This window comes from Kogia breviceps, chromosome 2, assembly GCF_026419965.1.
Source record: "Kogia breviceps isolate mKogBre1 chromosome 2, mKogBre1 haplotype 1, whole genome shotgun sequence".
Lineage (NCBI taxonomy): Eukaryota > Metazoa > Chordata > Mammalia > Artiodactyla > Physeteridae > Kogia > Kogia breviceps.
This window is the reverse complement of record NC_081311.1, coordinates 175,734,682-175,761,346: the sequence shown is the minus strand read 5'-3', so window position 1 is coordinate 175,761,346 and position 26,665 is coordinate 175,734,682. Positions and strand designations below refer to the sequence as shown.

Below are 26,665 nucleotides of genomic sequence, written 5' to 3'. Positions count from 1 at the left end.
GTTCTTCTTTCTCTAATTGCTTTTGGTGCAAGGTTAGGTTGTTTATTCGAGATGATTCCTGTTTCTTAAGGTAGGATTGTATTGCTATAAAAGTCCATCTTAGAACTGTTTCTGCTGCATCCCATAGGTTTTGGGTCATCGTGTCTCCATTGTCATTTGTTTCTAGGTATTTTTTGATTTCCTTTTGGTTTCTTCAGTGATCACTTCATCATTAAGTAGTGTATTGTTTAGCCTCCAAATGTTTGTATTTTTTACAGGTCTTTTCCTGTAATTGATATCTAGTCTCATAGCGTTGTGGTCGGAAAAGATACTTGATACGATTTCAATTTTCTTAAATTTACCGAGGCTAGATTTGTGACCCAAGATATGATCTATCCTGGAGAATGTTCCATGAGCACTTGAGAAAAATGTGTATTCTATTGTTTTGGATGGAATGTCCTATAAATATCAATTACATCCATCTTGTTTAATGTATCATTTAAAACTTGTGGGGCTTCCCTGGTGGCGCAGTGGTTGAGAATCCGCCTGCCGATGCAGGGGACACGGGTTCGTGCCCCGGTCCGGGAAGATCCCACATGCCGCAGAGCGCCTGGGCCCGTGAGCCATGGCCGCTGAGCCTGCGCGTCCGGAGCCTGCGCTCCGCAATGGGAGAGGCCACAACAGTGAGAGGCCCGCGTACCACAAAAAAAAAAAAAAAAAAAAAAAACTTGTGTTTCCTTGTTTATTTTCATATTGGGTGATCGGTCCATTGGTGAAAGCGGGTGTTATAGTCCCCTACTATGATTGTGTTACTGTCGATTTCCCCTTTTATGGCTGTTAGTATTTGCCTTATGTATTGAGGTGCTCCTATGTTGGGTGCATAAATATTTACAATTGTTATATCTTCTTCATGGATTGATCCCTTGATCATTATGTAGTGTCCTTCGTTATCTCTTGTAATAGTCTTTATTTTAAAGTCTATTTTGTCTGATATGAGAATTGCTACTCCAGCTTTCTTCTGATTTCCATTTGCACGGAATATCTTTTTCCATCCCCTCACTTTCAGTCTGTATGTGTCCCTAGGTCTGAAGTGGGTCCCTTGTAGGCAGCATATATATGGGTCTTGTTTTTGTATCCATTCAGCCAATCTGTGTCTTTTGGTGGGAGCATTTAATCCATTTACATTTAAGGTAATTATTGATATGTATATTCCTATTACCATTTACTTAATTGTTCGGGTTTGTTCTTGTAGGTCTTTTCCTTCTCTTGTGTTTCTTGCCTAGAGAATTCCTTTAGCATTTGTTGTAGAGCTGGTTTGGTGGTGCTGAACTCTCTCAGCTTTTGCTTGTCTGTAAAGGTTTTAATTTCTCTATCAAATCTGAATGAGATCCTTGCTGGGTAGAGTAATCTTGGTTGTAGATTTTTCTCCTTCATCACTTTAAATATGTCCTGCCACTCCCTTCTGGCTTGTAGAGTTTCTGCTGAAAGATCAGATGTTAACCTTATGGGGATTCCCTTGTGTGTTATTTGTTGTTTTTCCCTTGCTGCTTTCAATATGTTTTCTTTGCATTTAATTTTTGATAGTTTGACTAATATGTGTCTTGGCGTGTTTCTCCTTAGATTTCTCCTGTATGGGACTCTCTGTGCTTCCTGGACTTGATTAACTATTTCCTTTCCCATATTAGGGAAGTTTTCAACTATAATCTCTTCAAATATTTTCTCAGTTCCTTTCTTTTTCTCTTCTTCTTCTGGGACCCGTATAATTCGAATGTTGGTGCCTTTAATGTTGTCCCAGAGGTATCTGAGACTGTCCTCATTTCTTTACATTCTTTTTTCTTCATTCTGCTCTGCAGTAGTTATTTCCATTATTTTATCCTCCAGGTCACTTATCCGTTTTTCTGCCTCAGTTATTCTGCTATTGATCCCATCTAGAGTATTTTTAATTTCATTTATTGTGTTGTTCATCATTGCTTGTTTCCTGTTTAGTTCTTCTAGGTCCTTGTTAAATGTTTCTTGCATTTTGTCTATTCTATTTCCAAGAGTTTGGATCATCTTTACTATCATTATTCTGAATTCTTTTTCAGTTATTTGTTAGGTCTGGTGGGTTTTTACCTTGCTCCTTCATCTGCTGTGTGTTTTTCTGTCTTTTCATTTTGCTAATCTTACTGTGTTTGGGGTCTCCTTTGCGCATGCTGCAGGTTTGTAGTTCCCATTGTTTTTGGTGTCTGTCTCCAGTGGCTAAGGTTGGTTCAGTGGGTTGAGTAGGTTTCCTGGTTGAAGGGACTAATGCCTGTGTTCTGGTGGATGAGGCTGGATCTTGTCTTTCTGGTGGGCAGGTCCATGTCTGTTGGTGTGTTTTGGGGTGTCTGTAGCCTTATTATGATTTTAGGCAGCCTCTCTGCTAATGGATGGGGTTGTATTCCTGTCTTGCTAGTTGTTTGGCATAGGGAGTCCAGCACTGTAGCTTGCTGGTCATTGAGTGGAGCTTTGTCTTCACATTGAGATGGAGATATCTGGGAGAGCTTTGCCATTTAATATTATGTGGAGCTGGGAGGTCTCTTATGGACCAGTGTCCTGAAGTTGGTTCTCCCACCTCAGAGACACAGCCTTGATGCCTGGCTGTATCACCAAGAACCTTTAATCCACACGGCTCAGAATAAAAGGGAGAAAAAATAGAAAGAAAGAAAGAGAAAGAAAGAAAGAGCAAGAAAGAAAGAGAGAAAGAAAGAAAGGAAGGAAGAAAGAGGATAAAATAAAGTAGGATAAAATAAAATAAAGTTATTAAAATAAGAAATAATTATTAAGAAGAAAAAATTTTTAAAGTAAAAAAACAAAACAAAAAAGGACAGTCAGAACCCTAGGACAAATGGTAAAAGCAAAGCTATACAGACAGAATCTCACACAGAAACATACACATACACACTCACAAAAAGAGAAAAAGGGGAATAAAATAATATATCTTGCTCCCAAAGTCCACCTCCTGAATTTGGGATGATTCATTGTCTATTCAGTTATTCCACAAATGCAGGGCACTTCAAGTTGATTGTGGAGATTTAATCCGCTGCTCCTGAGGCTGCTGGGAGAGATTTCCCTTTCTCTTCTTTGTTCGCACAACTCCCAGGGTTCAGTTTTGGATTTGGCCCCGCCTCTGCGCGTAGGTCACCTGAGGGCGCCTGCTCTTCGCTCAGACAGGACGGGGTTAAAGGAGCAGCTAATTCGGGAGCTATGGCTCATTCAGGCCGGATGGAGGGAGGGATACGGATGCAGGATGAGCCTGCGGCGGCAGAGTCCGGCATGACGTCGCACCAGCCTGAGGTGTGCCGTGCGTTCTCCCGGGGAAGTTGTCCCTGGATCATGGGACCCTGGCAGTGGCGGGCTGCACAGCCTCCTGGGAGGGGCAGTGTGGATAGTGTCCTGTGCTCGCACGCAGGCTTCTTGGTGGCTGCAGCAGCGTCCTTAGAGTCTCATGCCTTCTGTGGTGTCTGCGCTGATAACCGTGGCTCGCGCCAGTTTCTGGAGCTCCTTTAAGAGGCGCTTTTAATCCCCTCTCCTCGTGCACCAGGAAACAAAGAGGGAAGAAAATGTCTCTTGCCTTCTTGGCAGCTCCAGACTTTTCCCGGACTCCCTCCCGGCTAGCGGTGGTGCACTAACCCCTTCAGGCTGTGTTCACGCCGCCAACCCCAGTCCTCTCCCTGCGATCCAACCGAAGTCCGAGCCTCAGCTTCGAGGCCCTGCCCACCCCAGCGGGTGAGCAGACAAGCCTCTCGGGCAGGTGAGTGCTGGTCAGCACCGATCCTCTGTGCGGGAATCTCTCCACTTTGCCCTCCACACCCTGTTGCTGCGCTCTCCTCCGTGACTCCAAAGCTCCCCCCTCTGCCATCCATAGTCTCCGCCCGTGAAGGGGCTTCTAGTGGGTGGAAACCTTTCCTCCTTCACAGCTCCTTCCCACTGGTGCAGGTCCCGTCCCTATTCTTTTGTGTCTATTTATTCTTTTGTGTCTGTTTATTCTTTTTTCTTTTGCCCTACCCAGCTACATGGGGAGTTTCTTGCCTTTTGGAAGGTCTGAGGTCTTCTGCCAGCGTTCAGTGGGTGTTCTATAGGACCAGTTCCACGTGTAGATGTATTTCTGATGTATCTGTGGGGAGGAAGGTAATCTTTGCGTCTTACTCTTCCGCCATCTTCTCTGTCTCCCCAAATCTTTTTTATAATGGTTGGAAAAACAGAGTTCTCTTCTTTTGATGGTTGATTTCTTTTGGGAGTTCTGATGTCTTCTGCCAGCGTTCAGTAGGTGTTCTGGAGCTATTCTACATGTAGATGTATTTGTGGGGAGGAAGGTGATCTCCACATCTTACTCTTCTGCCATCTTCAAGACTCTTAAGTAATATGGCATATTCTCATTTAATTTTCTTTCCCTCAATTTCTTAAATTTTTTAATTCCTTGAAAAATTCTTCACAGGGTCTTAATTTTTTAAATATTGCTCTATTTAAAGTTTGCAGATATCCTCAAGAATCCTCTAGCCCACCAGACATGAGTGAATCCAAAATTATATTTACTACTGAGGGCTGACAGTTTCATCAAAATATTAACTGTCAAAAATTGAAAAGTTTTTTTAAAAATATCTTTGAGGATACTGAAGAGCATAGTGATTACATCAATGATGGTCACCTGGATATATATGTTTATTAAAATTCACTGAACATTTAAAACTCGATTTATTTTCTATGAAAGAAATAATAAAGTTGATTTTTTAAATAGTTATATAGAGAGGTGTATGTTTGATAGTTATTATCAAGTTATCATTGATAGTATATGTTTGATAGTTATTATTTTATTACAGAAAAAAATCAATCCCCCCCAAATTGACCCAAAGCATTTCTGTCTTCTAAATTAAAAATTCCAAATAACAATTTTAAAGTACTGATGTGGAATTAAGAAGAAATGCAGAAGAGCTTTATTTTAAAGTGTGGGGAGGAAAAAATAAGAATACATGTATTCTTGTTTTTATTCTCTCTATAAATAAAATTATATATAAAATTTCTATTCTTAATAATAAGAAACATTATTCTCATAAATACCAGGATCTATCTACAGCTATTCCATGCATTGGAATGCATTGCAATGAGATTTTTTTCCCCACCCTCTTAACATTTTCACTTCCCACAGGGAGAGTTAAACCTAATCTTTCTTGTGGATTACTACTGAAAATGAATTTATGTGCTGAGGGGGACAGACTGACAACCTCAAAAGCAATAAAATTCAGCTCCGGCAGTAGTCAACACGAATTCTTCAACCCTCATCCAGACTAACTCCTCCCAGAACTCCCTTTGCCAAAAGAATACTTAGTCTCTCAGCTCAGCAACCTCTAAAGTGACTAAGATGCTGTGATATTTACCCACACCTCCATCAGCTAATTTCTCAGATCCCTCTCACTTGTCAGGAACTAATACTTTTTTAACCAAGGTTTACACATAATATAAATGCATTTCTTGAACATGAAAAACAAAATAACTCCCTTAGTTATCAACCACCTTACTAAGTGAGCCACACATGAATGAAAGCAGCATTTCTCAATGGAAAATAGGATGTGTGGACTAATCTTATTAATGAATGCATTTTTCTACATCAACATAAGTCTTTAATTAATTTAATTTTACTTTCTTCCCATGAAAGAACTGGCCGTTCCCTTTAAACATATGCCTACAATGCTCTCTCCAGAAAATGAATAAATATAGCTTGTCTTAGAGAACTGCAGCGTTGGAAGAAAATTAATCCATCAGGTCCTGTTTGACTTTTGTGATGTGACAAGATTTATAACCCATAATCTTTCACAGAGAAGAAAACTCGAGTGCCCTCCATCATTCTGATCTATATTAAACAGTTGTTTGTTGGCAGGTATATTAACACAGCTAGTAATTAGTGCTGTCAAAAGGCTTAAATAATTGCCTGGTGAAGCAAAACTTTGCAAACAGTTTTCATACACTGTAATTTAATGCTCTCACCAGTGGAACTATTTTAAAAACCACCTAATATTCTTTATTTCAAACCAAGAGCTAAGAGTTTAGAGGATAATGCACATTAATAATATAATGGAAGTTTGGTCAATCAATATCTTCAATACCAGTTAACCCAATGCCTCCTTGTCTTTAAAAGGCTAACTGAATTTCTCTAAAGAATTCATCAAATATTTTACAGTTTAGTCTATTGAATCTCTAATGGAAACCTTTTGAAACTACCTAATTTTTTAAGACGTAATTTTTAAAATTCCTAGCCATAAATTACTATCTAATCTAATCCCCTCACACTTTACATGTGGAAACTAAGATTCGGAAAGTTTAAGTGATTTTCTCAATGTCACATAATCGGTTACCATTAGAACTGAGACCACAACTTCAGCCACCTGGTTCCCAGATGAACATTTGTTGGCTAGATAAGAACAGCTACATAATTTCTGTAGCAACTCTTACCTTCGTTGCTCTATACCTATTAGCAGAACTTAAATACTAAATTCAGTCTCAGTTGATAAATTTTGAAAATATCTGATCTATGAACCTGCTCTCCTGTGTATTACTTTAAGATAATAAATGTATCCGTAATTTTTACCTTTCTTATTAGAGTGCAAATTATATATTGTATTTTATATAATTTTGTACTATAATACCTAAGGAATTTCTTAGCTCCTTATAATAATAGTTCACATTAGATATGCAAAGTTGATTCTTTTTTTTTTTTTTTTTTTTTTTTTCGCTGCGCGGGCCTCTCACTATTGTGGTCTCTCCCGTTGCGGAGCACAGGCTCCAGACGCGCAGGCTCAGCGGCCATGGCTCACGGGCCTAGCTGCTCCGCGGCACGTGGGATCTTCCCGGACCGGGGCACGAACCCACGTCCCGTGCATCGGCAGGCGGACTCTCCACCACTGCGCCACCAGGGAAGCCCTGCAAAGTTGATTCTTAACTTCACTAATGGAATGGCACTAGAGAGTGCTACTCATCCTTTTCCCTGTTCGATTTTCACCTTAAGTCAGATTGATACTGACCCCCCGCCTTACAGAAGCCACTTGGTAATCTCTCATAACTTGTGTCTTTGTACTCTAAGTTTCTAGAATTAATTTTGTTCTTTTTTAGCAGGGGAACACCAGTGTCTGTATTCTCTTCCATTTACAGCCACAGGGAGGAGTTTGTGTCTATGCCCCTTTTCAGGGTTGGCTTGAGCAAGCTATGTACAAGCACAGGGCAACTTCAGGACAATGTGTAGTATTATGATGATGATGTGGTGATTTCAATTTCCCACCATGAATAAGATCATCCAGTTATTCCTCTATATAGAGGAAGAATAAAGCCTTGGAATAGAAGCATTACTCACCCTGCTAGGCCAGTATTAAAAACCACTTCACCAGCAACAGAGGATGGATGGCCAAAGGAATAACCTTTCATCTTAGTTCCATCTTCCAGGACAATGTGTGCTGTCTGTGCCTAAAGAAACAGATTCATGAATCATAGCAGAATACAAAATATAAAGTACAACTAGTTGAAAAGCTCCAAAAGTACACTACATAAATGTATTAAATAAATGAACAGTATATTTGATGAAACATACTATCTAGATTTGGAGTCACTCTCCTGTTACTTACCACTTTTCTTCAAATGTATGGCTCTTGTCACAGGCAGGTGTTTTATTTTGTTTTGCTTGAAAGAGGAACTGAAGCATGTTGATATATGTCTGTCCTAAGTCTACTTGTAGAGTTATTGACAATCCAGAAATACTTCAGTTTAGCTGTAATGCTATGTGTCTGTCTTTTCCCTCTTAATATTCCCTAGCTTTGTCAAGTATAGCTTAAGGGAAATTCATGAGTTTGCAAAAACTTTGTGAATTTTACCACACCGCTCCTCATTACTCTGAGGCTTAGAGCTAGAAGGAATCTTCAAAGTTATACATCAAATTGCGTTCCATAGAGCTCTTGTGTTTGATGGAGTTGTCTCAGGGGCTGCCCCCTCCCCGAGCTTTAGGATCATAAAGAAACTGAAACTTTATCATTCTATTAATACTGATAGAAAAGCAAGCACTGTGGAACTTCTGAAAATATATCGCAGTTTGCTTTTTAGTACAGTTAGTTATATATATGTCTGGTTCTCCCTTTAGACTGCAAGGCATTCTGAATTTGACTCCTTCACTACACTAATCTTTGAACCAGCTACTATAAAATTCTTGGCTAAGAAGAGGGACAATTAGAGAAACTTATCTCAGAAGCAGGCATCATCTACTCTTCAAAAATACTCTAAATTCTATTGTTGAAACAATTTGGGTCCAATTCTCGATTTCCATACAATTCAGGGGGGAGAGAAATGTGTTAAACCACACTTTGGGGTGCAAAATCTAGACTCTGTAAAAAAAACTCTATGGGACAAAATAATGGGAACATCTTGATTTTATTAAAAATAAACTATAAAGGAAAACATCTCTGCAATAATTTAGAAAATTTGAAAATAAATTGATGTTTTATTGTATTCAGTGTAATTTTTAAGATTGATGATGGCATTATGGTTATATTTTTAAGAATTTTCATTTTTTAAAGATATGCACTGAAATACTTAAGCATAGACTAATATGATATCGAGATTGGCTTCAAAATAATCAGAGGTTAGGGGGAATGAATAGGTATATGAATGAAACAAATCTGGCCACGAGTTGAAATTGCTGAAGTAAGGAAGATCATTGTGCTGTTCTCTCTGCAAGGGTTAAGTGCAGCCATTAAAGATAGAAACATACTAATTCACTACTTTCCTTTCCTTACTTTTTTAGCTCTGGACCCCATAGCGTCTAATCCTTTTCTATCCTATCACCCACCTCCAGTCTTACCACACACACGCACACACACACACACAGACACCAATCTCAGTATACAGCAGGAAGGCAATACATGATTTCTAGACCTCTGTCTGTATGTTCCTCTAGCTTTACAAGCACTCAGCTTTTTGAGAGTTAAAATGGTAAAACCTCATTATTTTTCTATTGTAACCTTCTCTTTAGAAATACGATGCCTCTTTTACTTGTAAAGTACACAAGTCCCTTGGCACTGGAATGACTGTTTTTCAATGTAGTGTTTATCTTTAAAGCAATAGACCATGTGCCTATGTATTGTTTATGTGTAGTGCGTACACATTAATTTATATTTACACTCAAAGCTATTTTAGTATTGCCTATTAAAATTGATATGTTTATGGTACTCCTCTCAACAGTAAGTTTAGTTTTTAATTGGAGGTACAATGCACGGATTTCAATTTATATTTTGAAGAAAGTTGGACAAAGTACTGTCTGGTACATATTATATGTGTTTGTGTATGTGAGTGTGTATGTGAGTGTCCATGGGCAGACTTAGCCAAAATAATGTTGTCCGTCACCCAGCTTATCCAATAATCTTTGAGGTAAAGTTTTGTTTTATCTACAGCCTTGGAACCAGTGTTCAAGATCTCAAGCTTGATCCTTTCTCTTTAAATAGTCATGGTTTACCTTCTAAGACACCAAACTAAAAAAAAAAGTGTTTGGAATTACGCAGCATAGAGGAAAGCACAATAAATAATTAATGTAATATGCATGATGACAAGCCTTCCCTGACAGAGACTGGCTTAACATACAAGTTCTGAATTCTGCCTCTGCATCCAGGAATCACCTTTGCACGTCATTTCTTCTAATAATACAATTTTCTTATTTTATATTTTATTTTAATTTGTCATTCTTTACTTATAATTCAAGACAGAGGTTGATTTTAGGAAGTAAGTGTGATTATGTTCAGTGTATTTCCAAAGAACATTATAAACTAATCAAATGTCTATGGTGATGGTTCTCAGTAGGGGTAAGTTTATTGGGAAAATTTCCTAGGTATCTCTGACATGTTTCATTAGGTGAAAACCTTTGGTCCAAGTAATGGAAATTCACTGTCAAAAAATATTTTCTACTGAAAGTATTATTTTCTGTTCTTGAGGAAGTCATGTGTAGCCTACACGCTTTCACCAAATGGAGGTAAGGTAGGAAACATTTTCGTAAATAATATTTAACTTTGATAGAACCTAAAATAACTGTTCTTAGTTGGCAAAACTTGGTGTGTGAACTGCAAATTTCAATTGTCTTCTATATACCAATTTATCTACCCTACTCTGAGCCATACCTGCCTAAAATATCACCTCTGTTTATTTTGTTCCTTTTGCTTATCTCTATCCTATTCTCATCTAAGAATTTCAAATTCTCTGATCTATCTGACAACATCTAATTATTTTAAAGAAAGGTAAAAATTAGCATAAGCAATCTGACTCTTGTTAGCCTATTCATACAATTCTATTTGGTATTTTTCTTCCTCTCTCAATGGGACTAGTTTTGTACTTTGCTTTCTGTCCTTTAAAGATACATTTGAGGAGACATTTACTGTTGCCCAAAATAGTCCCTGAGATTGTGTTCAATACTTTTTTTTGCTCCTTTAATTATATTTTTTGTTCTTTTCGGCAGTCTTATAGATTTTCCAATCCTTTTTTCCACTGCACATTATATTGTTACAAGGCTTCTGTTTACTGCCTATAGTACTATTTATATTTCACTTAACTACATTGGCCTCCAATGAGTCTAAAATGATGGGTGCCAATTGACTTATCTATGAATTGATGGAGAAACTCTGAACAAAGAGCTAGGATTTGGAATCCCCTCTTCTAGCTAATAAGTTCCCAAATGCTATTTCATTCCAACAAGTCTAAAAGAAATCACCTTGTTACCAGCATAAGATATTTTAGTAGCCTCAGTCCTAGTAGAAAGAGGACCATAGTCTAGGAATTATACTATAACCTTAAGGGTGCATTTAAGTGCCTACTGCCAGAGCACTTTGGTAGTTTGAATGCTGAAAGTGCAAAGGAAACCTTAAAGAGAAGTCTGTACACTCAAAGAATGTCAGGAAAAGTAACCAAAGGCTATATAAATATAAGTTCTACAAAATAAATGACCTTTATCATGACATGGTCCCCCCAAAAATGTATATGCCAATAAGAGAGTTTAGACCTTCAGGTCACAACATCATTTAGCTCCCACCATGTGCCAAGTTTCACGCTAGGCTTTGGAGCTACATGGATAAATATCCCCAGTCCCCTCCACCCCTCCCACCCTCAATTTAGTAAAAGGGCCAGCTATGTGCTTGGATGGTAAAATAGAGGAAACCTCAAGATTACCTTTGAAACACCTAGAAACACAAAGATAAATATCCTTTCCTTTCAGAGATTTCTCTTTAAAAAAATAATTCACCCTTTCCTTCCCATTCATGATTTAAGTAATAGAGTTAAAATTTTAAGAGAGAAACTCATCAAATTTTGAATCTAAAGTTTAAAGATTCCTTCAAGTCTTTACTCAAATGTCATCCACCTTCTTGGCAAGACCTATTTAAAATTGTGACATTCCTAAATGTCCATCAAGAGGAATGGATAAAGATGTGGTACATATATACAATGCAATATTACTCAGTCATAAAAAAGAACAAAATAACGCCATTTACAGCAACATGGATGGACCTAGAGATTGTCATACTGAATGAAGTAAGTCAGACAAAGACAAATATCATATGATATCACTTATAAGTGGAATCTAAAAAAAAAATTATACAAATGAACCTATTTACAAAACAGAAATAGAGTCACAGATGTAGAAAACAAACTTTTGATTACCAGGGGGAGAAAGGGGGGGAGGAATAAATTGGGAGATTATACTAGATATAAAATAGATAACTAATGAGAAACTACTGTATAGTACAGGAAACTCTACTGAATACTCTGTAATGAACTATACAGGAATAGAATCTGAAAAATAGTGGAAATAAATAAATAAATAAAATTACAATATACCCCTCAGCACCCTATCTACTTAGTCTACTCTTTCTTCACAGAACTTATTGCCTTCAAACATATCATCCAATGTCTTATTTAAAACATCTGTCTTGTCCCACTAGAAAGTGAACTTTATGTGGGCAGAGTATTTGGGTTTGCTTTGTTCACTGATGTGCCTGCCTCCAGGGCCAACATCAGTGCCTGGTACAGAGTAGGTAGTCATTTAATTTTTGTTGGATGAATAAAGCATCACTAAGTGACAATCTAAAGAAAAATACTGGGACTTCCCTCATGGTGCAGTGGTTAAGAAGCCGCCTGACAATGCAGGGGACACAGGTTAGATTCCTGGTCTGGGAAGGTCTCACATGCCCTGGAGCAACTAAGCCCATGCATCACAATCACTGAGCCTGTGCTCTAGAGCCCGCGTGCCACAACTACTGAAGCCCACGTGCCACAACTACTGAAGCCCACGTGCCGCAACAACTGAGCCCACCTGCCGCAACTACTGAAGCCCACGTGCCTAGAGCTCGTGCTCCACAATGAAGAGTAGCCCCCGCTCACCACAACTGGAGTAAGCCCATGCGCAGCAACGAAGACCCAAAGCAGCCAAAACTAAATAAGATTTTAAAAATAAAGAAAGAAAATACTATTTTAAAAATACTGAAAGACATAATTTTCCATTCGGTTTTTAGTTTATTCTAGGTATAAATTTTAAAATAGCAAATATCTGTTTTGAGTTGCATTTTCACTGTTTAACAGTGCCTTTCTACAATACCTTAAGTGTAGTCAATGTGGAGATATTATGGTGGGAAAGAGATGTGAGCGACATTGAGGGAGAAAGGTTAGTGGATGGTTAGCCCATGCATATTGAGTATGCTGCATGTGAGTGTTCAAATACATCTTATGCAGAGTTAAAACAAATATCATGGTAATTCAAAACAAAAGGATAATTCATATAAATTTCCTAGGGATTTCACATGAAAGAGGATGACAGTGATTGAATTAACATAACAAACTGTTTCAGTCCCTTTTTCACTTGAAAATATGGAAAAAATGAGAAAGCTCTCCTTACCCAGTGTATTCTAAAATATAGGAGTATGGAAAGAAAATCCTGTATTCTTCTACTTAGTTTTAGAATAGCTTATAAAAATGAATTTCGCAGAAAAAACATTTTACATTTTTCATATTTTTGCCATAGCAAATTCAAGTGACAGGTCTAAGTCAAATTCAAAGAGATCAAAAGTTATTTTGAACAGTGAAAGCTATTAACTTTTTAATAGCCAAAATTAGTTGAATAAGCATGGACTATTATTCACCCAGTTCAATTTGAAATTTGAGTCTAACTAGCTGCTGCCTCTCTCTAGGTCAATCACTATAGGGCAATACAAGCAAGCAATAAATTCTAAGGTGAGTTTAATCTGACTCCCTCTTAGTGGAATTGAGAAGGATTTTTTCTGGTTTGCTCTCACTAGACACGGAGAACAACTTTTCTCTTTCCGAAATATGAATATGTATACAAGCCTTATTGGCAGATGACTACTTTGGGTTTTGTTTTGTTTTGTTTTACTTTTTTCCCTGATCTGGAATAAGCAGTCTCAATTCTTTTTAATATGTCCTTACAGCTCTTCATTTCACTTTTTCCCCTCTGGGTCTCTTACTAATATTCCAATAACTTTTCTAAGTAAAACCTTCATGTAAATTAAATTCCATGTGTGATAGGATCCACTTAGTGGCTTAATTTTAACTGGGTACTCATTTTCATTATAGTCTAATTCTTCATCACTATTTAAGTGCATATGACGTTATAAGAATATTCTTCAACTCTCAAGATCATAGCCAATTAGAAAAATTTAACTTTTAGTTCATTACCTAATTTTAGATCTAAGTGCCTCAGAGTCAAAGGACTAGTTAATGTTGTTGATGTTGCTACATTTTATTCATATTGACTCAACCAAATAGACATAAAATGCTGAAATATAACAAAGAAGTTTCGAGTTCCATCGGTACTAGTCTTCAGCTTAGAAGTTAAGAGATATTTAAACTGCTTTCATTAATCAAATGTAAATAAATCCTTCACTCAATGTTATTTATCAACCCAAATATACATAGTCCAGTAAAGATAATAAGAGAAACCTTACCACAAGGGGCAGCGGAAACATTAAGCTTCTATATGGAAATCTCATTTCAATAAGATCAAGCACATTGGGTCTGGCAAATGCTTAGATCATAGATTTTGAAAGATAAAGTAACTATCCATTATATATATGTATATATATCTCACTATTCCCTAAATAACTGTTGCCCAAATTTGCTTATATATTCATAATCTAAATTGCAAACCAGTTTAGAAAGACATTTCCACATAAGAGTAGAGTATAATTTTCTATCCAACCGGGGAGGAATTATTTTCAGTATAAAGAGGGCAGACTTCTGGAGAAAAGCACTGAGAAGAGCAGATGCTTTAGGGGAAAAAAATATTCATACACTATGGCAATCACTTCCTCTACCCCGGCCCCATTATTCCAATCTATATGTAGCCCTATCCATTAGGAACTGTTTGAAATCGTGCTCTGTGTAAGGGAAGAAAAGGGGGGTATGAATGAGGTTGGGCTGGAAACAGCAATTTTGATAATCTCTTCCACCTTTCACCATCTGGGTTTCTCTTTCCCTCCCATACCTTGCCTGTTGAAATATGGATTTCACTCGTTTGGGGTTTGTTTCTTTGCTTGCTTAGTTTGGGTTTTTGGTTTTATACTCTTGATCAATTGTTGTGTATTAAAGGTCAGTTCTGCAGATGTCTTTGGAGACTTTGTCAGAAAAACAAACCTTGAAGACCACTAGGCATAATGACTCAGATATACCCAGGTCCTTACCCTGATTCCTGCCCTCTCTTCTTTCCACATATCCAAATTCTACCTCTTGCTAGGAACTCAAGCTGATCATCTTTGTACACTAACTAAACAGGTATTGAAGGATTCGTCACTTCTAAATTTAAGGTTAAGTAAAACTGGCTCTTAGAATTTACTGCCATATACCCAACTATTTGACTAATTTCTCCAATAAGATTATAGTCAACACCAGACAACATCAAGGAGAGAGACCCTGCCTTCTCTGTCCAACACAGTATCACTAGCACATAACACAGCATCTGGCACTTAGTGGGTGATTGGGGAAACCACTTTGCATCTCTCTGAATTCATACTTTGGCCCATGAAGTTAACTTTCAGGGATTCTGGAAAGATCATTTAACCCCGGGTCCACAAGGGAGAGTAACAGGTATGACTGGTGACTTTGGGAAATAGAACTGAGCAAGACTGGCTCAACTCTTCTCAACAATCTTCTCAAAGAAACCGGTTTTCAGGTGCACATCAAGGTGGGAGATTTGCAGTTGTGAGCAAATACATTTGACTCAGGGAATGGGGATTTCTAAGAAGTCCATTTGGTTACAGATCTAGACTCTGTTTTCCAAATAGCTTTAACAGTAATCAAGCTGATATTCAGATCTCTGTCTCTTTGAATTCTATGTCTTATTTCTCAGTTGATTCTAAATTTAGAGGCTGAGAAGGAGGTGTGATTAATTATCACTACTAGAATCCTACCTGTAGTAGATACCTAGCAAATACTGATTGGTTGAATGAATGGATGAATGAATGAATGAATGGCTAGCAGGTGGCAAAGATGCAGCAAAATTCTACTTTTCTTTCTCTGAGACATAACTGGCTTGCAAATTGCACTCCTGCTTTACTCCAGTCGTATTTTAACTATTCCTCTTAGGCTTTGCTCACAAACATGAGAAGCAATGGGCAATTTATAGCTGTATTTAATTCTATGTGATTTATTTCCTGGGAAACTAGTTGAGGGAATAAAGAACACCCACTTTAATAGTATTTTCTCTTCCATAGTCCACCAAGTAGGGATGTAAGTGGGTACAGCAATTCCTTTTTATAAAGCCATTATATAATAATTAAGTTTTATTCACACCTTAGTAAAATTACTTTAGTTAGATAATCTACTAACTATTTAGCAGAGTACAGCTAAATGATTAAATAATGAACTCAGTGAAAGAGGGAAAATTACAACAGAAAACAGTAAAAGTATATACTCTCTTACCCTACGTGCATCTTCCCCATTATTACTTTTCATACTTAAAATATTAAACATTTATTTTTTTCATTTTGTATTTGATATAATATTTATTTGTAACCACATTTTAAATTAAACTTAATTGTTTTATGTTTGGTTGGACTCTTTTCTAAAACATAGATTTCCAATTCAATATTTTTTTAGTAGTGGTTAGTCTTACAAATCTTTAGAACCCACAGATATTAATTCTAATAGTAGGATATTACAGTTACAGTCTCTCTCCCTTTGACATCTTTTCCTAACATTTCTTGGAAGTGAAACTTTCAAATCATATCTGGACCTATAGGTTAGGTAATAAAGTTACTTAAATAATTACTACTCTGTTAAAAATAATTCCATTGTTGATGGAAATATAAAATGGTACAGCGACTGCAGAAAACAGTATGTAAATTCCTCAAAAAAATTAAAACTGTAACTATTTGATCCAGGAACCCTACTTCTGGATATTTATCCAAAGAATTGAAATCAGGATCTAAAAGAGATATCAGCACTCCAATGTTCATCACAGCACTCTTCACAATAGCCAAGCTAGTGAAACAAACTAAATGTCTATCAATGGATGAATGGATAAAGAAAATGTGGCATATACACACAATGGAATATTACTCAGTCTTTAAAAAGGAAAGAAATCCTGCCATATATGACAACATGAATGGCCCTTGAAGGTATTATGCTAAGTGAAATAAGCCAATCACAGAAGGACAAATACTGCATGATTTCACTAATCTGACATATCTAAAATGGTCAAACTCATGGAATCAGAGAGAAGAATTATAGTTGTCAGGGGCTAGGGGAAGGAGGTAATGGGGAGTTGCTAACCAATGGACATAAAATCTCAATTGTTCTCAACATGAATAAGTTCTAGTGATTTGCTGTACAGCATTGTACCTATAGTTAGACTGTATATATTGTACACTTAAAAGTTTGTGTATGATATATACAAACTTTAAGAGGGTAGATCTCATCTTAAGTGCTCTTACCACAATAAAATAAAATTGTATTATCTTATGTTAACAGAAATTTAATCTTCCATCACTGGGGAAAAGAAAGAAAATTGAATTCAGCATACATAACCCAATTATTCTCTTTCCTCTCTACTTTTTATCTAAAGTGCTTGCCAATTTTACTGTATGTCAGTAGCAAATTTGTTTGTTTTCCTTAACTGATGCAGTCTCATAATATTCCATCTCTATGCCAAATTCCCAAATAGTTTACAACTGATAATTCGTCCATTTTTATCCCCCACTAAAAAAAAACTGAGGCTGCTGTATTTCTCTTGTTATTGTTACTGAGGTTTACATATGGTACTGATGCATACTTGACACTCAATAAATATTTGTATAATTAATTTTGAGGAGAGTAACTAAGGACAACATGTATATTTCAATTTTTCTCTAGTTTGAGTTCATGTGTTAAAGCACATCCCATTTTGTTTTATTTTTTAATTCTGGAATAATCCTTATATCTGAAAAAAGTAAAGCATTAACATTTCTTAAGCATGCCTTATAGAAGTAGATTGACCCATCACTGTCCTATTTCTACCCTTTGGCATTTGGCATTGCTTTGGCTTTGCTTTAATGAGACCCTATTAAGACATTAACCAGATTGTATACATAGTGACCAATGCTTATTAAAGTCTATATGCAGTTGCACAAATAAATTGTGTATATATATTTGAATGAGAAATTTCTACTGTTCTGAGAAAGGTATCTTACTTCAAATAAAACCATGAAGTTATGTTGGAAAAATATGTTTTGGGAGCACTTTGCCCTCAGTGAAAACTCCAGACTGATCCCTTCCTTAAGACATCATTAATAATAGTTAACATAAATGTACTAGGCACTGTCTCTCAAGCTATTGATGGATTTTCTCTAATCCTCACAACTCTCCCCCACCCCCCACTGAGGTAGACTAAATTAAGCTTTCCATTTTACAGTTGAGCTAACTGAGGCTTAGAGTAGTCAAGATCATTTCACTGGTAAATGCAGGAGTAGTGGTTTCTAAACCCAACCAGTGTGACTTGGAATCCACAACCCTCCATCACTCTATGGTAGTCCTTCCCATGGAACCATCATGTAGAAAATTTCAGCCTAAACTGACTTACATATTACTCCTCTTTTTCTTTTTCTAAGCTTACTTCTATTTCTGTTTTCTAATCTTTTAAAAATGGGGATAAAAAGCAATTCAGTCATAGACTGTACTTAAATTTATTTATAAGAATTTTAATTCAAAACTACCATAGATAAGCTGCAACATGCCCAGGTCAACCAAGAATGACTTACCTGTAAATTTGTAAATCATCAGAGTGAAAATGTCAAGTCATTAATTACATCCTATAATCTGAAGAGAACTAGCAGGTTTTAAGAACTCTTCACTCTGATTCCAGGCCCTTGAATTCTCAAGCTCTCAATACTGTTAGGACCAAAGATGCTGTAAACATGGAGATGCTCTTCTCAGTCCCCTTCCAGGAAGAACCTTCCATCCTGCTGCAAGGAGTGAGGTCAGTGGATGGTCACCAGCTCTCAATTCCTTCAGGATCTACCTCAGTTGCAGAGAGCTGCCTTGCCCTTCCTGGAGTAGCCCACACCAGGTAACCTACCATATTAGACTTTTGTATATGTGGAGTTTACAGGACTATATAAGAAAGAAATAAATTGTAAATTGAAAAACAGAATGTTTTGTTACAAACACATGACAATATTTTGGTTGAGTGGAAGAAATATGTCAACAAAACAGCACTGCCCTAAAATATTGTATTTATAGAATTACTAACGTCCATATAAAGCAGGAAGCCTCGCTGATTCTTTGATTTAAACAAGCTGTTCTCAAAATGGAATCAAAAAAAGGAAAAAAGGAAAGGAAAAGAAAAGAAAAATCTGATTTATTTTGTATTGAGATAAAGTACAGTGCATAAACGGGCTCTTGAGTAAGAAATAAAATTCAGCAGGAGAAATTGCTTAGATCATTCTCAAGCCAGGTTAAACAACAAATATGGCTTCCGATATACATATAAGCACACTAACAAAATGCCAAAGTAAAAAGATCCATATGATGTTTGAGGCCTAATTAAAATTCTACCCAGAGTTGCTACATGTATATTCACTTTGTGTGCAGAAACAGACATCCATGTGTCCTTGTATTAACTACAGCACTTACACATCTATGAAATGGGAAGAATAACATTGTTTCTTCCTCTGAGTGTGAGAATTCACCAACAAAATGTTCTGGATATAAAGCTTCAAGCTAATTTAGCAATAAGTTCCATAAAAGATTTGAATAAAACATTACAGCTACAATAATCCCCTTAAGCTAGTAATGGAAATGAAAATTATTTACTCTGGGAATCTGATTGTATTGCTGTTAAATCATTTGTCTATGTAAATTATTTGCATATCAGAAAAGATAGAAGCCCCATGTGTTTATCTCCATTTTCACCCAGGCCTAAAGCTATATAAAATATTTGATTTCTGGTGCACCTGAGTTTTCTCAGCTATTAGTTGACATCAGTACTCATCCTCTTAAGAAATAAAATAAATCTGAAACAACCTTTGGAAGGTAGAAAGCTTACAGCCAGAATTTTAGTTTATTATTGCACAGATAATATGGTAAAAAGTTAAAATATTGAAGTGTTCTTTATTAGTAAATGAAATCTTATTTTTCATTCTTAGAATTAATACTTTCAAAATATGGATACTTAAGATTCAGTATTACAGCACAATTTGCTATGTCTAGAATATTTAATGAGACTTCTCTGCAGTTACAATGCCTAACACTTCAGGATTTCAAAGTACCGTAAGAGCAGTAATCAATTAAGCCTTACAACATCTTAAGTTAATAGCCTTACAACATTGTAAGTTAATATTAAGTCATCTGCCTTTGGTTAAACATAAACCAATGTTGGGGGAAATAACTACAAGGTTAATTTACTTGAATACTTCTATGTCCTGAACATTTATAAACAAATGAGTCAGATTCATAAGTAATTTTTATTCTAGTTATGTTTCTTATTATAAATAAAACATTCAGAAAAATTCCACCACAAAATACATGTATAAAGTATAGGTTTACTAACAAGCACTTAATGGGCATCTGCCATGTGGTAAATCATTCTGAATCTGGGAGGAATCTTCAATATTGTTAGCTAATGTTTACTTTTTGGTTATAAATTATTATGGATCTTATGTTTAGTTCTACATCATAGAAGAAATGTATTCAGTAAACTTCTTAGTGATACAACAACTCTTGATTCATTTATAAGAACCTCACATTGGCCAATAACCTCCCTGTGAAATTTAAAAGATCAATATATGGCATTTATTAAGTTGAAAAAAAAAAAGAAAAAGAAGAGAGGATCTTTGAAAATATTTTCATGAGTTGAACTCATTTAGACCAGATGAAGGAAATCAAGTGTAAGATGGGGATTGCTAGGGGCTGAGCAGTCCAACACCAGGCCTGACCTTGGCCCATGTAGCTTTCTTCAACCTTCAGTCATTGAAAAGACTCTAGGAAATACTGGTCACATCAAGGACATTCAGTCTTGCATAGCAAATTCCATAAGCCTTGAAGTGAGCTCTGGTATGACCGTTGCCCAAGAGATATTGGAAACTCTCTACTACACCCTCCAACCTTTGGTACTAGTCAGAAATATGAAGAAAGTCTAATGAAGACCTGAAAGCAGAGGAATGTTCTTTATTTCCACAGCAGTAGGATCTAAATTTGCATTGAAACTATCAGTAAGTCTGGCCATACATGGTCAAATAGAAACTCAAGGTGCCATCAACAGGAGGGGGTTGCCTGAGGCCAAGACTAGTGCCAGTTCTTTTGGCATTTCCCCAGCCAGAATTCTTAGCTTCCGACCCAGGGCTGGGACCAGAGTGAGGCGAGTGAGGTGCTGGAGGCACATTGTGGGCCTGGTAGTGAAAGCCTCCTTCAGTGTTGTACAATAGATGTCCCACTCGCCTACCTCAGTCTAGGTCCTGTCCGACTATAGCTTTTTCAAGGGTTTTATGGCAAGAAGCTCAAAATGTCAAGACACTGTTGATGACAAACAAATGAGTCTATACCTTAGAAAGGGAGGTTATGAATGGTAGAGTACATAAAACAAAAATGTTCAAAAGAGAGGCCCCCTCCCAATTAATGAAATATTGTCCACCAAAAATATGTAAAGTTGCTAAATCATCTGAACTAATTCTACAACATCTCATTTGGGATTGGAACACAATTTATTATTTCAAAAATTTGGATAATCATGGATAAAATCCATCCTTAAAATGTATCTAGGGACTTCCCTGGTGGCGCAGTAGTTAAGAATCTGCCTGTCAGTGCAGGGGACACAGGTTCGAGCCCTAGTCCGGGAAGACCCCACATGCCACGGAGAAGCTAAGCCTGTGTGCCACAACTACTGAGCCCACGTGCCTAGATCCTGTGCAACGCAACAAAGAGAAGCCTCTGCAATGAGAAGCCCGCACACCGCAACAAAGAGTAGCCCCTGCTCGCCACAACTAGAGAAAGCCCACGCGCAGCAACAAAGACCCAACGCAGCCAAGAAATGAATAAATAAATGTATCTATATGTGGTAAAAATCTAATAAAATAATTAGTCTTGAAAATGCATAATAAATTTACCCCTACCCCCACCTATAATATGTAAAAAGAGGCTCCTATATAATAATGAATTCTATTTCCTATGAATGTCTTTAAAGCTACTACAATATAATTAAATGATTCTAATTGTAGGAGTTTTTGTAGTTGCCAATTTCTAATCAAATGACAACAGCTCCTCAAAGGTTGAGCTAAATGGCTATTTCTATGTTACAATCAGAATACAATATCTTACAAAATGAAAATGTTTCAAAAGGAATAGTGATTCTGTGGGTTCATTCATATCTGAAGTACCAGAGTGAAGGACACTTGGACTGTTAGGTTCCTGGCTTAATTGTAACACAGGTCACCATTTTTATAAATGAATGGATTAATGTTAGAAGCAGTACTTATTGAATCCTTTTCTATTCATAAGGAACTTAACCATTTCAACTTAATACCTTTCATTCCCAAATTCATTTGCAAGTAAAAATAAAACTATTTAGTCTTAGTGACTTTCTAAGACATGTGAACTAAGAATTTTTTAATTTGTAAGTTTCCTGCAGTCAGAGACTATCTACTTATTATCCACTTATTTCAATTTATTATTCTCCCTGTATACTCCCAGGGTACAAGTTTCATGTTTATTTGTTAAATAAATAAATAGGATATTAAGATGTACATCCTAACTTTTGGAATTGAATTCAACATAGTGAAAAAAAAAATCTGCTTCATAGTCCTTGAGTCTAATTTATTATAAGCAATATCTTCCTAGAAATAGGTTTGCTATTAAGGCAAAGGTGAAAAAATCATCAAAGATATTTGAGAATTTTTATCAGATATCTTGTCATTGTAATAATTTGTAGCCCACAAAAACATGCAGAAACTCTGCTCTAACTTTCTATTAAGTCCTTCTACTAAAATGTATAGAATAGAATGATTTTTAAGTATCAAGTATTTACTTTTTGGAAATCAAGCCCTTGTCAGCTGCATCATTTGCATATATTTTCTCCCAGTCCATAGGTTGTTTTTTCATCTTGTTTATGGTTTCCTTCGATGTGCAAAAGCTTATAAAATTGTTTAGATCCCATTTGTTTATTTTTGTTTTTATTTCTATTGCCTTGGGAGACTGACCTAAGAAAACTTTGGTATGATTATGTCAGAGAAGGTTTTGCCTATGTTCTCTTCTAGAAGTTTTATGGTGTCTTGTCTTGTATTTAGGTTCTTAAGCCATTTTGAGTTTATTTTTGTGTATACTGTGAGGGTGTGTTCTAGCTTCATTGATTTACATGTGGCTGTCCAACTTTCCCAATACCACTTGCTGAAGAGACTGTCTTTTCTCCATTGTATATTCTTGCCTCCTTTCATGAAGATTAATTGTTCATAGGTGTGTGGGTTTACTTCTGGGCTCTCTCTTCTGTTCCATTGATCCATATGTCTGTTTTAGTGCCAATATCACATTGTTTTGATTACTGTAGCTTTGTAGTATTGTCTGATCTCTGAGAGGTTTATGCCTCCTGCTTTGTTCTTTTTCCTCAGGATTGCTTTGGCAATTCTGGGTTTTTTATGATGCCATATAAATTTTAGGATTATCTGTTCTAGCTCTGTGAAAAATATCATGAGTATTTGATACATATTGAATTAAATCTGTAAACTGCTTTAGGTAGTATGGCCATTTTAAAATATTAATTCTTCCAATTCAAGAGAATGGGGATATCTTCCCATTTCTTTGAGGGATGACTCAATTTCCATTATTAATGTTTTATAGTTCTCAGCATATAGGTCTTTCACCTCCTTGGTGAGGTTTGTTCCTAAGTATTTTATTTTTTTTTGATGTGATTTTAGAAGGAATTGTTTGTTTACATTTCCTTTCTGATATTTCATTGTTATTGTAAAGAAATGCAACTGATTTCTGTATCTTAATCTTGTATCCTGCTACCTTGCTGAACAGTTTTTACTTTTAAAGTATTTTATAGATTTTTAAGCACTGATCATGTGATGTGTGATGGTCACACAATTCTTGGAGTAAATCAAGAATTGTTTCCACACTACGGATGACAAAATTTGGGTTCAGAGAGAATATGTGATTTGACTAAGTTCAGAGCATTGAAAAATGCATAAGAAAGGTTAGAATCCAGGTCCTTTTATTCCTATCCAGTGTGTTTTCCACTGCAAGGTACAACTGGCTGAATGTAATAATGAGCACTGAAAATTTTAGATACTAATAGAAAAAGATTACTGTATCTAGAGATTTCATATTTTATGGTGGTTGATCATTTATACCCTTGATATCAAATTCCTTTAAAATGTAGAGTACCTTGAAATTCTTTCTTCTTCCTTATACGTGAAATATAACTGTGCCTATTAACAAGGTACACTCTATAAATATTAGCTACAAACAAACGCATGAGGAAGGACCACATAAAAGTACAAGTGCGTCACTGCTGTCGTCAAACCCACTCTCCTTGTCCCTCACCAAAGGGAAAGTGACCTCCAAAGACATTGAAAAGGCAACCCATTTACACTGCAGTGCTTATATATCTGATTCCAGGGTATCTTCCACAATCCATTTACTATCTATAACTGGCTATAATGTTATTAACCTTTAGTGACTAGTCTCATTGCCCTTCACTGACCATATATAACTATATCCTAATGATTTTAACTATGTTTAAAATAGGATACTCATATAAAAAGAGTAAGTTTAAATATATCTTTCTAAGACAATTGAGTTTTAAAAGTGAAGGCATGAAGAAAAGTTGGTAGAGGACTGTTTCAAAATAAGTGAATAGTAACACAAGTTCCCTTGGATTGCTGTATAGAATTTTAATTCACTACTGTGAAGTTCAAGAATTTCTATTTTTCATGCCTGGCATTCCTCCAAAACTTTGGCCAGAAATGATTGAGTATGAGTAATGGCTTTTACACTGTGAAATGATGGCTTATTCCTCCTACAAACTTGTCTTTCTTAGCTGTGAACTTTGGCAGACCCTTAAAACAGATCTGCCACCATGAACTAGAACTACTTTCAAAGTGGACCATCCACATAATTAAACCATTTTGTTGTAGTTGTGGTTGTATAGAGCACTTATTATGATAGTGGAGAACTGACTTCTACTATCAGTCACATCTATGCCATTTTAAGTAGTTACTCAATTTCTTTGTTTCTGTTGTCTGATGGAGATACACCTAACTCTATCTACCTATTTTTGTGAGAAGAAAAAGATATTCCAAGGGACACAACTTCAAAGTCTTAAAAGACATATCTAACTTTAGGCAATACAATTCATCACTACTTATTCTCTCTGAGGTGATATAGGAGTACCCTTGAGATATTACTAACACGAAACTGAAACCAAATATTCACTCTCATAGCTTATATGTAGTCACTCTATCTTTGATGATGGTTTAGAACATATCTCCTTTCTGGCTCTCTTGGTACAATTAAACTGAAGCCAAGAAAATTGCTGTTCCTGGGTTTCTTAATTCAGAATGGTAGTTTCTTATACTTTCTCTTGAGATCTTGAGATCTCTTTTTCTTTCTCTCTCTCTCCCCACCATACCTACTTCTTCAGACCTCCTTTCTCTTTCTGTCTCCCTCTTCCTTCTGCTTTTTTTTCACCCCTATTTCTTTCCCACTCCAGTCAGTGGAGGTCACGAGAATCTACAGGTGTTGCTTAGCCCTGCAGATATCATTTGGGCTAAAATCATAGTGAATCCTTCCTTGAGCAATCTAATCAATAGAAGCTGGGGAAGTATTTGGAGGATTTTTAGGCAACCCACTGATCACACAAAGTATAAGCAGTACACTCAAAACTATTACAACCTATTTTTACATCAACAGCTAGAAGTTGTTTGGGTTTTATTTCCTACTTCACTTTTTACAGCTCTTACTACTATAAAAGCAATATATTTAAAGCTACTGTGATTACTTAAATTTTATATTCACTAAAGACGATTTTCATTAGCAAAGTTCCCTTGTAGTAATTTCAGATTTCTCTGGGAAAAAATGTCTTCATAAAGGAATAGGAAGGAACAGAAGTTCCTACAGGAATTTCGTAACTCACTGGTGGGGGCGGGGGAAGAGCACTTAATGTTCTGTTCCTGAACCTGCTCCTCAGTTACAGATATATTCAGAGAGACAGGCTCATCAGCTGATAATTGCCTTAGTGTCTTAATCTGCAAAATGAATATAATAAATTTGTCCTTCTAAAAGAAGAGCTAAGAGGGAAAAGGAAAAAGCAAAGGAAGTGTCTACATGATAAGCTGTAAATATCAAAATTATGTAGATATTTTCCTCTCAACGTTTTTTCCCAGAAAACTTTACAGTGACCCAACACAGAATAGGGGTTAAACACACTATCTACAGCCATGTGGCTCATGTACATATAAACAACTCCATGCTTGAACCCAAAGTGTGAGCAATAGTGTCTGGGCACAAGCAGAGCCCTGACAGCCTTTTGAAAAATTTGTTTTCTAAACAGAACACTTACATTTTCACATATTCACAGGAATTGTGATCCTTCTTTATGTTGGGTGAAAATTAGTAAGTTAGAAGTTTAGAACTATGTTTTTCCTTTGTAAGTGACACCTTTGCTTCATGATAAACTACACCCCATACAATCTTATTGGAAACAATGAATACGGGAAAAATACCTTGACAGAAAGGAGCCTGATGCCAAGTCTTGAAAATTTCCATGGATGGTGTGCAGTCACATTGTTTAAGCCAAAACCTGTCTTCAGGGTCTTCACCACTTTGCAAGCTGTCAAAATCCTCATCATTTTGAAGATGTTGATTTGTGGCTAAAAATAAATGAAATTGCATATACTTTATGAGAATTTTGCTATAAGATTTTTAAATTAATGTGAAGAAAGCTGGGGGTGTGCAATCTGGTGTTTAAGGCTGACTGCACAGTGATCTTTGAAATTCCATTCATTCTGTCATTAAATGTTTTCGGCTATAGCTCCTCCTTCTCTTAAGCCCTCCTCCTGAGGTAATGTCCAGAGATGTTCCATGGACATGTAATACAAATTGCAACACATCAAACACTACCTTCTCCTGCTGAATAATGCTAGTGTTGTGGAAAACCAGTCATCTGTCAAAGGAATTGCTT

At 36.4% G+C, this 26,665-nt stretch overlaps 1 protein-coding gene across 1 annotated transcript in view; it reads right to left on the bottom strand.

Moving 5' to 3' along the window:
* Positions 1–26,333, bottom strand: part of CPS1 (carbamoyl-phosphate synthase 1) — a 151,753-nt gene extending 125,420 nt beyond the window's left edge. Inside the window, exons 1-2 of the mRNA XM_059053750.2 lie at positions 26,208–26,333; positions 7,340–7,449 (exon numbers count right to left, since the gene is read on the bottom strand). Of these exons, the coding sequence (XP_058909733.1) occupies positions 7,340–7,449; positions 26,208–26,333 (236 nt within the window). The remainder of the gene's footprint in view (positions 1–7,339; positions 7,450–26,207) is intronic.
* Between the last annotated feature and the right edge of the window lie 332 nt (positions 26,334–26,665).